The sequence below is a fragment of the Felis catus genome, chromosome A1, assembly GCF_018350175.1.
Source record: "Felis catus isolate Fca126 chromosome A1, F.catus_Fca126_mat1.0, whole genome shotgun sequence".
Classification (NCBI taxonomy): domain Eukaryota; kingdom Metazoa; phylum Chordata; class Mammalia; order Carnivora; family Felidae; genus Felis; species Felis catus.
In genome coordinates, this window is record NC_058368.1 from 238,855,937 (window position 1) to 238,869,211 (window position 13,275).

Genomic DNA, 13,275 nt, shown 5'->3' on the forward strand with positions numbered 1-13,275 from the left:
TTGAGCCCCACGTTGGGCTCTGTGCTGGCAGCAGTGAGCCTGCTTGGGATTCTCTCTGCCTCTCTCTCTGCCCCTTCTCCCCAAGGTCTCTCTCTGTCAAAATAAATAAATAAACTTTAAAAAATTCCATACGTTGTGGACATAGTTAAAAGAAAAAGAACCATAATTTTTATGAATATAAGTTATTTCATCTTTGGGAGGGACCATATTCCTCATTTCTGGAATGTTATTTCTTATTTTCAATCACTATAGTGTTCCCTTCTCCAACTGGAAAGTGAGCTGCTAACCTTTGTATTGAAAGGTCGATTGTGTTGAGAGACAAGCCCTCTCAATGCGCTGGGCCGTCTGTCACAGTGGCCTCTCTTTCCTGCAGAAGTGTCCCTAGTTTGACCTGGACACTCACAGCCTTACATGTTAGGCAAAGCCCACTGTCAGAATGTCAGCTCCTAGAGATCAAAGAATATGTTTAAATAATGTGGCACTCCGCCCACCCCCCAAAAGAAAAATCCACTCAGTAAGTGCCCGTGAAGTTCCATGATGTAAATCACTGGTATATTTTAGGGGAGAACTTAGTGTTGGACTCTCTAAGGTGCTTCTCTCTAATAGTAGTTATCAGACCAATTTATTGGGAGTATTTCCTCTGGACCGTTAATCTGCTGCGAAAGTAGGATCACACGTGTGAAGATACTTCTTGCCTAATTCTACAGGTGTTCTGCTCAGCTAATGTCCATCAAGTGGCTTGTATTTATTTTCTGTTGTTATGTGGCAAATTCCCACAAATGTAGTGGCTTGAACTAAGACTCGTCTGAAAGCGCTTGTGGGTCACGTGCCGGGCAAGCTCAGCTGGGTCCCTGGCTGGTGCCTCCCAAGGCAGCAGTCACGGCTTACAGGTCAGCCCTCCCTTCTGGAGGTCATGGGGACGAGTCTGATTGAGAATTCCGACGCAGATTGAGAATGCCGACGCAGCTGTTGCTTTCCCGCTCTTGCCACGTGGCCCTTCTGTCTCTAAGTCGGTGATGGTGGGTCTAGTCTCCTCATATTTTAGGTCTCTCGGACTTCCTCCTTCTCCTCATTTCTCAGTTTTTAAGGATTCGTGTGATTGCATTGGACCTACGTGGGTAATCAAGGACAATCCTCCGTTTCCTACAGTTGCTGCAAGGAGTGAGCACAAAGTGACAATGCCGTGGTCTCCAAGGCAGGTCACTTTGTCCATTTGTAACTGAGCTCTGCTGCACCCACAGACTCGGGAACGCAGTGGCCCAGCGTGGGGGCGCCGCAGCAGGAAGAAGCACCCCTGTGGCCTCCCGCCGGCAAGCAGTCATAGACCTTTACGGGTGGCGCTCCTGCGCCGTGTCCTCCGTCGTGCAGCCAACCCGAGGGCACACGGACGGCCTCCCAGGAGCTGCTGGCTCTGAGGCTCTGCAGATGAGCATGTCACGATGGCGGCCAGTGCATGGAGCTTTGCAGCTGTCGGCGGCGCTCTCTGAGCTCACTGCACAAAGCAAGGCCCTTCTTTACTGATGGGAGTCTGTCCTCCCTTTTGCCCCATCCCTCTAGAGAGCAGCGCAAGGAGGCCCCGCCGCAGCCGAGGTGTCCGGATCTGTGTCCCACCATCGCCACGTGCCGGGAGAGCTCCCCGCTGCAGGTGAGAGATGCCGGGCACGTGAAGGGTCTCAGGCTGCCCCCGGAATGAGGACAGAAAACGCTTGGGATTGCTTGTTTGACTGATTTGAAGCATTTACTCGGTACCCAGGCATGCTACTCATATGGGAACAAAGGTGGAGGGAGAAGAGAAGAAAAACAGACAGAAAATATTCTTAACTGTAGGGCTTATAGTGTGTGTGTGTGTGTGTGTGTGTGTGTGTAAGGGGAGAGAAAGAGATAAATGCAGTGCAATCGGGGTGTGCTAAGACTGAAGTGGCATCCGTGTGCTTTAACGAAGGGTACTGATGTCTGCGTCCTGCTGGCTTTGAAAAGCACCAGAAAATAAAATGATGGATGGATAGTCACGTGGTTAAAAAGAAATATTTACAGCAAAATTTTAATGATGATAGGACCTGGAAGTTGAGTGTGTGGGCATTCTTGTACAATCCTTTCCACTTTTCTGGGTGTTTGAAATTGTCCATTCTTAAAAAAGTGTTAGGGAATAACTATAGGCCACAGACATGGAGTAAGGTGTGTGTGTGTGTGTGTGTGTGTGTGTGTGTGTGTGTGTCTGTCTATGTCTGCTCTTCACAGATTGAGACTGAGGCAAGAATGTCCACCTCAAACTTCTCTTTGACATTTGACTAAAGTTCCAGCCAGTGTAATACAGCAAGAAACACAAAGACATATAGATTTGAAAATGAAACTGTATTTATTTGCAGGAAACATGCTTCTAACAAATCTGCAAGATATATGGTAGAAATAATAAGATAGCTCAGCGAGGTGGTAGGATACAAAATCAATATAATAACCCCAATTATATTTCTGTATATTAACAACGAAAAATCTCAAAATGATATTAAGAAAACCATTCCACCTGCAATAACATTGAAAATAATAAAATACAATAAAACAAGCACCAAATGTATGTACTTAAAGCTACAAACTATTGATGAGAGAAACTGAGCACAATCCAAATACACGGGAAGATTTAGAATATTCGTGGACTGGAAAATATTGTCATGATAGAAAACTCCCCCCAAAATTGATCTACATAATTACCATGATCCCTATTGAGTTTCCAGCAAGCTTCTTTCTTTAAGGAAATAGCAAGCCAACCCTAAAATAGATACAGAAATCCAAAGGACGTAGAGTGACCGAAAGAATTTAGAAAAAGCAGCAGCAAATTGGAGGACTTACTCAACCTGACTTAAAAATGAACCATCGAGCTACAGCAGTCGGGACAGTGTGGGCCGTGAGGGTGGTGTGCCCAGTGAGGGGAGACATGCAGGTCGAGGGAACAGGATAGGAAGCCCAGAAATAAAACCTGATCAGTGGGTGTTGAACAGAGGTGCCATGGGGCGCCTGGGTGGCGCAGTCGGTTAAGCGTCCGACGTCAGCCAGGTCACGATCTCGCGGTCCGTGAGTTCGAGCCCCGCGTCGGGCTCTGGGCTGATGGCTCGGAGCCTGGAGCCTGTTTCCGATTCTGTGTCTCCCTCTCTCTCTGCCCCTCCCCCGTTCATGCTCTGTTTCTCTCTGTCCCAAAATAATAAATAAAAAACGTTGAAACAGAGGTGCCAGCATACTTAAACGGGGAGAGATGAGAGCACATTCAATAAGCTGAGCCAGAACAATCGCATGACCGTGTGCAAAAAGAGAGGGCGGGGAAGAGCTTAATAGCTGCTTCCCACCACACACACAAGAAGAACTCCGAATCAGTCACAGTTCTGAATGTAGGGGCTAACCTATAACACTGTAGGAAGAAGACAGAATAAGACCTCTGTGGTCTTGGGGTAGACAAAGTTTTCTTTAATATGGGCACCAAAACCACTATTAAGGAAGAAAATGGAAAATTTGACTTTTTTATAAAAGAAAGCATTTCCTGTTCAGGATTCACCACTGCAAAAATAAAAGTGTAAGTCACGGGTTGGAATAAATATTTGCAAACCCTGTACTTCAATCCAGAATAGATAAAGAACTCTTAACACTTAGTAGGGAAAAACGGCCCCATTTTTAAAAAGGGGAAAAGATTCTAATTAACTTTACCAAGTAGGCTATATGGGTGGCAGATAATCCCCTGACGAGATGTTCCACATCATCCACCGCTAGGCAAGTGCAACTAAAGCCACGGCAAGACGGCTGGAACGGCTCCCTCAGAAAGGCTACCGGCGCCAGGAGCGGGAGACACGGAGGGACCGCGGCCCGCAGGTAGCCGCGCCAAGTCGTCGGGGGCTTACGGTGATACCACTGTGGAGAGTAGTTCGACAGTTTCCTAAGATCTTCAGTGTGTCCCTAACCTCTGACACGGCGACCCCCACGCAGAGACCCCTTCCTGGGAAGGCCCTGAGTGAGCCACACGCACCTGGAACTAACGACGGACTTGATTTGCTACGAACAAGCCTCAGTACCAACGATCTCTTCTTCTTTTTCCTTTACCCCCACAGGCAGCCACGGGTGACCTGCAGCCACCCTCACACGGGTAGGTTGTAAGCTTCCCGGACTGGTTCTCTCTGAATGAAAACGGCTACGCGCTCTTAAGCCGAGTGCTTTGGAAAGTGACTCATGTCTGATGGGGTATTCTTAAATCATGTGACAACACAGTAGGAAATAACGCCGTTTCGCGTAGCAGTGCCACGTACAGCTACGCAGGGACCTCTTGCGCTCCACGTGCTTGGGGAAATGCAGTAATTGTCTCCCTGCGGACGACTCGCATCTCAACTAGCACGGCAGCGGCAGCGCTGATTTCTTCTGTGTGTCGGTCGGAGAACGTGCGGGGAGCGGGTCCCAGCCTCCTTTCTATGACCTCCGATAATACGTAGTTGCCCGTCGCTCCTGAGCCATGCCTGCTCATTCTGAGCCCGCGAGGAGTCACACAGAGGACAGCCCTGCACGCGCACATGCACCCAAAGTGCACCCCTGCAAAGTCACAGAAGCAGAAAGTGGCCCATTATGAAGGTCACGACCCAGGGTGAGCACACATTTTAAAACGTGCACTTGGTCTCCACTTTGAAATCGTACCAGTGTGGAAAGTCACCTCGGAACACGGAGAAACGAGAAATATGCTCACGTTAGGGTGAGGGTCTCGATCTGCCAGGGCTGCCCCGACAAAGGACCACAAAACAGGTGGCTTAAAAAATAGAAACGTACTGTCTCACTGCTCTGGAGGCTGGAGCCGGACTCACCTCGACGTGTCCCCAGTCACAGGACCTGCACTTGGCTTCTCTCCTTGGCTCGTACCTGATGCTGTTTCCCCTTTGTCTCTTCAATTGTCCCATTTTGCCCCTTTCTGGCAAGAATGATTGAAAATTAACGAACCAGGAGGGCCTGCCTGCCCTCTTGCACGGACGCGGTCGTCAGGCCGAGGGCCTGCCCGTCTTCTGGCATGGACGTGGTCACCCCTCTGAAGGCCTACCTGTCCTCTTGCACGGACACGGCCATCGGGCTGAGGGCCTGTCCTCTTGTATGGACGTGGTCGTCGGGCCGAGGGCCTGTCTTCTTGCATGGACTCGGTCGTCGGGCCGAGGGCTGGCCTGTCTTCTGGCATGGACGTGGTCACCCCTCTGAAGGCCTACCTGTCCTCTTGCACGGACGTGGCCATCGGGCTGAGGGCCTGTCCTCTTGTATGGATGTGGTCGTCGGGCTGAGGGCCTGTCTTCTTGCACGGACTTGGTCATCGGGCCGAGGGCTGGCCTGTCTTCTTGCTCATATTCAGTCTTTGGGTTGAGGGCCTGTCCTCTTGCACAGACGCAGTCATCAGGCTGACCCTGGTCTCAGGTGATGACACCTTGAGCTGCTAGAGTCGCTGCATCTGAAAACCCCCCTTACAGCGATGTGAGGTCATTGGTGGACACTGTTCAATCCACTTGCACGGTTCAGTTAGCTGAGTGTCCCACGACCTACATCCCCACCATTGCTCTTGGTAATTCCTGAACATCTCTTCCCTTCCAAGCCCAGGGCCTCTTCCCAAATCCCCTCCAGATCTGCAGGGGCACCCCTTGTTGTTGACACCCCCTGCTGCTCCTGCAGCTCTCCCTTTAGGTGCTCCTCCCCTGCCCTCCCGGGGTCTCCCACCGTGCAGTGGACCTGAGGGGAAAGGGCGGTAAGGAGGCTGTGTGATGCCGTGGCCTGTGGTTTCCAGCAGCCATCAGCATCCCCTCCAGGAAGCAGCGCCTGTCCTTGCTGATGAGCGTCTCCCCTTCCCCCCACCATCCCACAGAGTGAAGTCCAACCATCTGCTGCCGGACGTGCACTCAGGTCCACCCTCCTGCACCAACACGTTCGTGGAGGACTCGTGGGTGATGGTAAGTGAGGCATGGCCGTGTGTGAGTGAGCCTCAAACACAGGGGTGGGGTCCAGTGCTGAGTCTAAGCTCCCCACAAGAGCAAGGGCAGGACAGTATTTGGACCTGCTTGTCTGGCTGGTTTAAGGCATTTATGGCGTCCTTCGGGGACACTGCTCGAACAGGACAGTGGTGGGAGGGGGATAAAGGGAAACAAGGTGGGCAGCACAAACGACCTAAAGCGCAGGGCGTGTGTGTGAGCAGAGAAACATGACAGAAAAATGGGTGCTACTGGAACGGAAGCATCACACGTGTGCTTGGGTGACATGTGTGCGCTCCAGCAAGCTCGCGGGATTCTGGCCAGGAAGGGCTCAGTGACCCACTTACTGTCACAGCAGAAGGATGCCCCTACTCATCTCCCAGGTCAGCGGGGAGGAGGGACATACCTGGTCCACTGTGTTCATTACAGAGCCTGGAGCCAGAGCTCCATGTTAGAGATGCTGGAGGCCGGTCTTCAGTGGGGACTGGGTGTGACTGGCCAAGTCACAGCTTAAACCGTAGCCAACACAATTATGGCATGACCCCTCCCCGCCACTCGCTCCCATCAAGCCTTCCAACAAGTACATACTTTACGTGCATGGAGACCAGGATGCTGCTCCATTCCAGGGGTCACAGTGGTGGCTGTGGCAGTGATAGCATCTATTGGCGCCCATCCCTGCCATCCCTTCTTGGGTGGTGGTGGCCAAACAGCTTCTGAGTGACATGAAGGACACATCTCAAGAAGCAAAGATGTGATGACCATGTGGGTGTTGACCATGTATGACCGTGAGGGCCATGTCCCCCTGCTGGTTATAATGTGTGTCCAGGTGAACATGTGGAAGCCCTCTCTCTGATGTGTGGCTCTGGAGCTCGCCTCTAGAATGTGTAGTAGAGCAGTCTCAGGGCCACCTCATTCCCCTCCTGTCTCAGGAATCCAAGGAAGCTGTGACCGTTCGTTGTCACTCTGCTGGACACTTGTCATCCATCATCACGTTTAATCCCTCTGTGGATTGTCTGAGACAGATCATCATCCCACTTTGATGGCCGGGCTCGCCTCTTGGTGTGCGTGGAGCTTTAGGACCCCACCGGCTTAAACCCTCCCCACCCCACACCCCTGAGGATACATTTTCTTCTGCTTTCAAAACTGTATATGCCAGATATGGTCATATGGCTTTCTAGTGCCACAGTAGTAATAACATGGGGTCTGGGGCTTTTAAACATTTGTATACTTCATTCTAAATCTTCCAGTGTTGAAAAATGCATTTCTCACTTAAGAAAGGTAGTTACCTTTCCAGCCAATTTACACAAATTACCAACACTGTCGAATTCTACCGAATTTTTAAAAAATAATGACACAAACCCTCTCAGAATATAGAGGAAGGGAGACCTGTTCTGTGAGGCCAGTTCCAACCTGATACCAAAGCCAGACAATGTCATCCCAAAAGAATACCATGAGGCAAAATCCTTCAAGAAAACACAGACAGAAACCATTGATTAAGTGATAGCAAACCAAATCTAGCAGCACACAGGATTAAGTACCATGGCTATGTGAAAATTAATTGACATTATACAAAATACCAACAGTAAATGACAATAATATGGCACTGTCAATTCAGAAAGGGAGTTGCCAATAAGAAACTCTCACATGTGACAAAAAAATATTCTCAACAAATTAGGAATGAAATGAAAAGATCTTCATTCTGACCTATGCAATACACCTATGAAATACAACTAACATACTTCCTGGTGAAAGACTGAGTACGTCCCTCTTAAAACCGGGAACAAGGCAAGGATGTACTGAAGTTCCAGCTGGTGCAATAAGACAAGAAAAAGGAATAAAGAATAGAAAGTGAAACTGTGTTGATCACAGACAACATGATTCTAAAATACAAACAAAACAAAAAACAAAACTACTAGTAATAAAATAGCTTTGCAAGAAGCAGGTAAAGTGCTCTCCAGTAAGCTCTGGGACATTTATCTTCAGTGTTATCTAGAGCACACCTGAAATCACATACAGTCCCTACCTGGCGTCAGGAACCTCTGTGTGCCTCCAGCTAGCTCCACAGCAAATTGCCTCAGCATGGTCAAAGTAAAAGTTTCTCCATTGCCTTGGCTGACCTAGAAATGTTTTATGTAATTTGCCATTCTCTGGAATGGAAACAGTAAAAAATAAATCTCTTTTGACTTTGTATTGTTAAAAAAAAATAGCAAATCCAATCATATTTCTGTATTTGGCAAAAATGCCACTGAAAATAATATTAGTTATTTTATTAACAATAGCATTAACAATAATGAATTTAACAAAACTGTAGTAAAGTCTGTACATTGAAAGTTATAAGTCATTGCTGAGAGAAACTGAAGACATTTAAAATAAATAGAAAGATATACAACGTTCATGGATTGGAACACTCAATATTGTTAAGATAGCATTTCCCCCAAAACCGATCTATGGACATAGTACAATCCCTATTGAATTCCTAGGAGGTTCTCTTTTGTTTTTTTATGTGTTTTTTTTTTTTAACCAACAAGCTGATCATAAAATGTACATGGAAATTCAGAGTACCTAGAGTAGCCAGAACAATTTTGAAAAGAGAACAAAACTGGAAGAATTATACAATCTGACTTCAAAATTTACTAAAAAGCTATAGTAATCAGGTTAGTGTAGTCAATGGAATAGAAATGGAATAGAATAAAAATTCTAGAAATAAGCCTTCACATTTATGATGGCCAAGGCAATCCTTTGGGGAGAAGTGAAAATTTCAACAAATGGTCCTGGAACAAACCGGATATCCATCGTGAAATAAAAATAACACTGTACTGGGAATGCGAGCTGGTGCAGCCACTCGGGAAAATAGTATGGAGGTTCCTCAAAAAGCTAAAACTAGAACTACCCTACGACCCAGCAATGGCACTACTAGGTATTTATCCAGGGGAGACAGGTGTGCTGCTTCAAAGGGACACATGCACCCCCATGTTTATAGCAGCACTATCAACAATAGCCAAAGTATGGAAAGAGCCCCAATGTCCATCGATGGATGAATGGATAAAGAAAGTGTGGTATATACAATGGAGTATTACTCGGCAATCAAAAAGAATGAAATCTTGCCATTTGCAACTACGTGGATGGAACTGGAGGGTATTATGCTAAGTGAAATTAGTCAGAGAAAGACAAAAATCATAGGACTTCACTCATATGAGGACTTTAAGAGACAAAACAGATGAACACAAGGGAAGCAAAAATAATATAAAAACGGAGGGGGACAAAACAGAAGAGACTCATACATATGGAGAACAAACAGAGGGTTATGGGAGGGGTTGTGGGAGGGGGGGATGGGCTAAATGGGTAAGGGGCACTAAGGAATCTACTCCTGAAACCATTGTTGCGCTATATGCTAATTTGGATGTAAATTTTAAAAAATAAAAAATAAAATTAAAAAAATAATAATACCGTACTTAGGTATCGACTGCCCTGAGACCCAGGTGCTGTCAAGGTCAGACTCTCCTGGGGCGTCTCCCCTCAGCCCTCCAAGTCCTCAGGCGGCCCCTCCTCTGTGCGCCTCGGTCCTGGCCGCTGCCCGCGTGCAGACCTGCCACAGAAGTCAGGGCCGCCCGGTGGCCGCATGTGACACATACCCGTCCTGAGCAGGCCCCTTGGCCAGTGTGGACACTGGCTGTGGAGTGCGCTCCCCCACAGACCCCTTCCCTGGCCCCGGGACCCTGAGGACGTTTGCTCCAAATCGGTAATAACGAATGTCATTTTGTTTAACAATAAGCTCGAGGTTGACCACTCCATCTTGTTTCCTGTCGTGAACAATCATTTCTTCCCTCACAGGAAATAGCCAGCAGCCTGACTTCGTCTGCCCTCAGGTGAGTCTCTGAGCCTCCTGCAGGTGCTTCCTGCGTCTCAAAGACTTCACCACGATTCCCGACGAACACGGTCTTTGGTGGGAAACCTTAGGGTACTGTGATGACGTGATCGAAGACAAACCAGTTTCCCTTGACGTCACAGACGCGGACAGCCACCCGAAGGGCTCGCTGTACTCCGCTCGCTGGAGCTTGCGATGAGACCTCTCTAGGTTCCTCACAAGTAACGTGAGCCAGTGCACAGGTGTGAGCGATGCCCGTCTACTTTCTGTCTGTGAGCATGTGCCACGTGCAGAGGGCGCCGCGGTCCATGACCGTGTGCAGCAGAGGCAGGGCTCTCCGTGTGCCAGGTGGGTGAGCACACCTCGCAGGCCCCTGGGGAGCACACGGCCTCTGCCCCTCCTGTGCCACAGAGGCAGAGAGTGGCCCCTTTCCCATCGTGGCCCAGCTTCAAGCGCACATTTTAGAGAGTAAATCAGGTGTAGCGGAGCACCGTGACTACCGTCCCCACGACAAGACGTCGTCTTCTCCTGGAGCATGAGTAACAGGAGGCCACACAGCACCCATGTCAGCGAGGTCCGTGCTGTCTCCCCTACATTTCCCTGAGCACACGGTGAGCACAGGCTCCCTCTGTTTCTGGAAGGATGGTTCTGGGGAACATTTCACAGCTGTAACTGTCTGAATATTGTATCCTCACTTCACAACCTCAGTAACTTTGCACCAAGTGCCCTTTAATGCATTTGAAGTGAAATCAAAAAGGGCAAGTTATTTACTTGAATGTCACCCACCACACACACACACACAGACCTCCCGCTCTGGCCCGCAGGGACTGTTGCAGAAAATGTTTCTTTGGTAACCGAAGAGTTTAGACCCAGTTGAGCAGCTAGCGCTTTAGACACCTTCCGTGGCCTGCTCCTGAGGCCTCACCCGAGTGTCAGTCCTCGAGGCCCACCCACCAGGGGCCTCCCTGGGACGTCGATCACAGGGAAACCTTGTAGGACTTCATACAACCCGTGTTCCTCGCGGTCGCTGGCAGACAAACTTATTGGGAGTACTTCTTCCCGGCTGTTTATCTGTCTAGGGTGTCCGGTCTGCTGGTTATGTACAAATCAGCCAAGCAGTGAACATATGAATAAGGGGGAGGGTCCATCATGCAGGTGAAGCTGCTTCTGTCTGGTTTTAAAGGCATTTCTGTCGGCAGAAATCCACCGGGTGGCTTGTTTTAGTTTTCCACTGGTGGTGGAAGCCTGCAGCGTCCTTCTCGCATGAACCTTCTGCGTGTTTACGGCGCGGGACCCCCTCTGGCACTCAGCCTCCAGGAGCTGCCTGCTCCGGAGACTGCAGATAAGAGGGGGCCCCAGCGGGGAGACGTCCACGGGCACCGTGGAGCCTGCAAGGTCCCCACGCACTAGCCCGCCCGGCGAGGGCCTGCCCTGTAACGTGCTCCTTCTTCCCCGCTCTGCCCTAGCGGACCCGGGAGCAAGGTGTTCCTGTCGCCATCCGGTGATCCAGTGACTTCACCCTACACTCCACCTTGGCCTCCGGCACAGAGGACCACCTGCGGTGAAGGTGAGCCTGTGCTCAGATGTAGGGCCTGGGGCTCCCTCCTAAGCCGGGCTCGGCACCATACCTGGATGCTGGTCGCACTGGTGTTCTGCATTTACTGGGTGCCTGGGCCACTACACAAAGGGCACCGATGGTGTGTGTGGAGCAGGAGGAGAAGCGAGGGCAGATCACGCTCCTGACGGGGGCCCGTGTGTGTGAGAAGCAGAGTCCCCAGACAGGTGTCCCTAAAACGAGCCTCGTACGTGTGCTCTGGTGCCACGTGCTGGTGATGGCCACGTGGTAGGTGACACGGACCAGAACGCCCGCTGTGATAGACTCTCAGCAGTGGGTGTTTTCAGGGTGTCCCGTGTAATCCCTTCAACTTTCTGTGTGTTTGGAGTTTTTCATGACAAATGTTGGGATAGAGAAGGGGTGTGTATAACTGACGGTCAACACAGAGCGTGTGAGCCACACACGGGGTTGAGTGAGGAAGCCTGCAGGCGATACGCTCATGGCCCCAGGACCGGGCGGGCGGGGTGGCCTGTGCGGCCAGGCAGGAGACACAGGCAGACACAACGTGGTGGCAGTCTCACCGGCAGGTGAGTGTAGAACCCGGAAAGGCGGGGCTGTGGAGGGCCCGGCTCCCACCGTCCGTCCTTCTGTGTGCTCCCTTCCAGAGTGGCTCACGGGGCCACCCAGCCAGTGGGGCCCGAGTTGCTTCTGTAACAGCAAGAGGCTCCAGACAATGTGCGGGAAGCCTCGGCTTCAAGCTTGACGGCACTTGAGAGGGCCCCTCAGACCCTGGCGCTCAGCCGCCCATGCACATTCACTGAACTCACACACCCAGCCCCGGGCTGGGGCTTCCTCTCTGCTCATTCTGGAACCCGCGTTTAATCCTGACGCCCTGTGTGCCCCACTTCACGCCAGGCCCACCCCTCTGCGGGCGACCCCAAGGCCCGTAGCTCTTAGCAGAGTCCTTAGAGACAAATGGGCGCCATAAGGCACACTTGGACTTGGGAGTCCACTCTGGTGTGCAGGCGTGACCGGCTCCACAGCCCAGAGTAAGTTCTTTAACCTCCTGGAGTGCCTGGGTCTCCACGCTTGCAAGATACGCATGGACTCCGTGAGGGGTCCCGAGTCCTGCTGCCGGTGTCCAGCTGGGACTGGTGCTCAGTAAATGGTAACCCCCGTCCCCCATCATACCTGCTTTGGACTTTGCTGCCCATTAATTATAATCCTCATCTGAGGACACAGACTCATCACTGATCTATGCGTTACCTGCTTCCTAAGTTTACTTGGTATTTTATTTATTTTTGGTAACAGATGTAGCATCACCGCCCCCCCGCCCCCCAGAAAAAGGCAGGGTCCTGATGTGGTCAACTTCTGTGTGGCCCGGCCACGTGTGGTCTGCTTCTGTGTACGTGGCTTGGCCACGCTCTTTGTTCTCATGTTTTCCTTTCACTTCAGTGTTTCACATCATATGTAGTCCTAAAAAATAGATGCTCACAACACATCGGTTACTCTTTATTTCACAGAAAGGACATAGTGTGTATGTGATGTTTGGAATTTGGGGGAATCACCTTTTCACTTACTACCTCTCGGTCAAAACGGTGGTTCCCTGTCCCGGGTGGCCGAGCTCATTTGCCTTCCTTCTGCGACTGCTTCTTGTAACTCGTCCGTCCCCTCTGCTGTGGGCCAGCAGGATGTGTGCCCCCGTGCGGGTCCCTGTGATGAGCAGCAGGCCATCTCTTCTACAAGGCCAGACTCTTCTACAGGGGTGCTCGGTCTGCACTCCCGCAGAAGCATATGCATATTCGGAGCCCTCTAGGTCCGTGTTGTCCCCAACACCTGGGACACTGAGTGGTGCGGCTGGCGGCTCACGATCCCTCCCAGCCTTCCCCTCA

At 50.5% G+C, this 13,275-nt stretch overlaps 1 protein-coding gene across 1 annotated transcript in view; it reads left to right on the forward strand.

The window, feature by feature from the left end:
- The window catches only part of LOC105259694, a 37,138-nt gene that overhangs the window by 15,702 nt on the left and 8,161 nt on the right, over positions 1 to 13,275 (forward strand). Inside the window, exons 7-10 of the mRNA XM_045036758.1 lie at positions 1,558 to 1,645; positions 5,861 to 5,945; positions 9,795 to 9,829; positions 11,295 to 11,395. Of these exons, the coding sequence (XP_044892693.1) occupies positions 1,558 to 1,645; positions 5,861 to 5,945; positions 9,795 to 9,829; positions 11,295 to 11,395 (309 nt within the window). The remainder of the gene's footprint in view (positions 1 to 1,557; positions 1,646 to 5,860; positions 5,946 to 9,794; positions 9,830 to 11,294; positions 11,396 to 13,275) is intronic.